At 35.6% G+C, this 2,258-nt stretch overlaps 1 protein-coding gene across 4 annotated transcripts in view; it reads left to right on the top strand.

Annotated features, from left to right (window-relative positions):
- LOC106876924 (NAD-dependent protein deacetylase sirtuin-2) overlaps positions 1 to 2,258 on the top strand; it is a 56,719-nt gene that overhangs the window by 52,099 nt on the left and 2,362 nt on the right. For all 4 annotated transcript variants that reach the window (XM_052973764.1, XM_014925680.2, XM_052973763.1 and 1 more), the window contains one exon: positions 235 to 301. In XM_052973764.1, coding sequence (XP_052829724.1) covers positions 235 to 301 — 67 coding nt within the window. The remainder of the gene's footprint in view (positions 1 to 234; positions 302 to 2,258) is intronic.

Here is a 2,258-nt window from a genome sequence, read left to right as displayed (position 1 = left end):
CTTCTGAATTAAAATCTTCCACCAAACCTTAGTCACAGTTAATGTTCCTAACACTAGCTTAATGATAACTAAGATATTTTACTAAATTCTTTGTTATATTTAAAATTAATTGAAAGAAACACAGAACATCTCAGAAATACGGTAACGAAAGGGTTAATATCACAAAAACTATTCAAACTTTAAAAGATATCTTATGCTGTTTTCCTGATTTCTTACCATTTCGTTTCAATGCAGTGATGTGTTTTGGCAAGGCACCTGTGATGATGGATGCGAAAAGCTGGCTGAATTGTTAGATTATCAAGTAAGTTTTCTTTTTAATATTTCATCTTGTTTCAGTCAATGGTGTGCAGCCATGCTGGAGCACTGCTTTGAAGGGTTTAGTCAAACAAATCACCTCCAGTTCATATTTTTAAGTCCGGCACTTATTATATTGGTCTCTTTTACTGAACTGCTAAGTTATGGGGACAGAAACAAACCATCACCAGTTTGGAAGTTATGGTGGGGACAAATACTATAGCAACACAAAGACACACTCATAGATTATACATACACATGCATACATACATACATACACACACATGCGCGCTTGCGGAAGGTTTCTTTCAATTTCCATCTACCAAATCTACTCACCAGACTTTGGTTGGTTGAGGGCTACAGAAGAAAACCCTTGCCCAAGGTGTCACACAGTAGGACTGAACCAGAAACCATTTGGTTGGGAAGCAAGCTTCTAACCACACAGCCATGTAATTTTCAACACTTGTATAAGCAATGAGAATATGTATTGAAAAAATATTTCTAGAAGAAATAACAGCAATTATTAATGCATACAATGCATAGCAGACAGGTATACTGGACAGGTGTACTAAATATTATATTTATATACCTATTGTCTGTTGTCTACACATGTTTAAGCAGAAACTTTCTATCTATATGGAACTGTATGTGAATATAGAAATTTTGGAAATTTTTCTTGCATCCTTAGCAAATGCTATTCTTCCATAACTGAGTCTGTTCAATCATAAATATATCCAAATAGGATTGTAGGAGTACGCCTTGTCTATTACACTAAATACTACTCAGAGGTGAGCATTTTATGCAGTACATAATTTATGGTAATTTATGATAATTTTGCTCAAAGTAGATTCAATTATTTACTGTTAATATTTACCACAATTAAGGCAGCAAGCTGGCGGAAGCATTAACGAGCTGGGCAAAATGCCTAATGGCCTTTGTCTGTCTACATTCTGAGTTCAAAAGTCTGCCAACGTTGACTTTGTCTTTCCTCCTTTCAGGGTCAATAAAGTAGGTACCAGTTGAATACTTGGGTTAATGTAATTGACTTATCTCCTCCTCCCCTGAAATTACTGGCCTTGTGCCAAAATTTGAAACCAATATTTCCACAATTAAGGCGGTGAGCTGGCAGAATTGTTAGCATGCTGAGCAAAATGCTTAGTGGCATTTCATCTGTCCTTATGTTTTGAGTTCAAATTCTATTGAGGTCACTTTGCCTTTCATCCTTTTGGGGTCAATAAAATAAGTACCAGTTGAACACTGAGGTCAATGTAATCAACTTACATTCTCCCCAGAAATTGCTGCCCTTGTACCAAAATTTGAAACCAATATTCACCACACCTCATGTACACTCTAAATGTTTTCTACAGCAGTTTTTTTTATTTATTAAATCTCATGAAATTCAGTTACTGAAATATTTAAATAAATGAGTATATTTCTGATCACAGAATGTTCTTTCTGTTTTTGAAACAAAATCCAAGAAGAAGAACCAATGGTTTTTACAAACTCTTCCAGATCAATGTGTTTAATGATATTGGTAACAGAAATGAAATACGACTGAGATAAATTTACTAAATATTTTCAACAATGTATGCTTCTAGGATCCCAACTTTGAGCAAAATATATTTTGAAATAAAGGCTTGCAAACAGCTTGTATCCTTGCAACAATTATAGACAATTCTTCACTATTGACTTTGATCTCACCCCAGTCATATCGTAAATATAATGAAATCCAGATTGAAAATATCAGTACTTTGTCATCATCATTGTTGGCATTGACCGATGGTGTTGTCATTAGCGTCAGCAGTGGCATTGTCATCATTGTCGGCATTGACCGATGGTGTTGTCATTAGCATCAGCAGTGGCATTGTCATCATTGTCGGCATTGACCGATGGTGTTGTCATTAGCGTCAGCAGTGGCATTGTCATCATTGTCGGCATTGACCGATGGTGTTGTCATTAGCGTT

The sequence above is a fragment of the Octopus bimaculoides genome, chromosome 16 (genome assembly GCF_001194135.2).
Source record: "Octopus bimaculoides isolate UCB-OBI-ISO-001 chromosome 16, ASM119413v2, whole genome shotgun sequence".
In the NCBI taxonomy this organism is placed as follows: Eukaryota; Metazoa; Mollusca; class Cephalopoda; order Octopoda; family Octopodidae; genus Octopus; species Octopus bimaculoides.
This window is presented reverse-complemented; position numbering and strand designations above follow the sequence as displayed.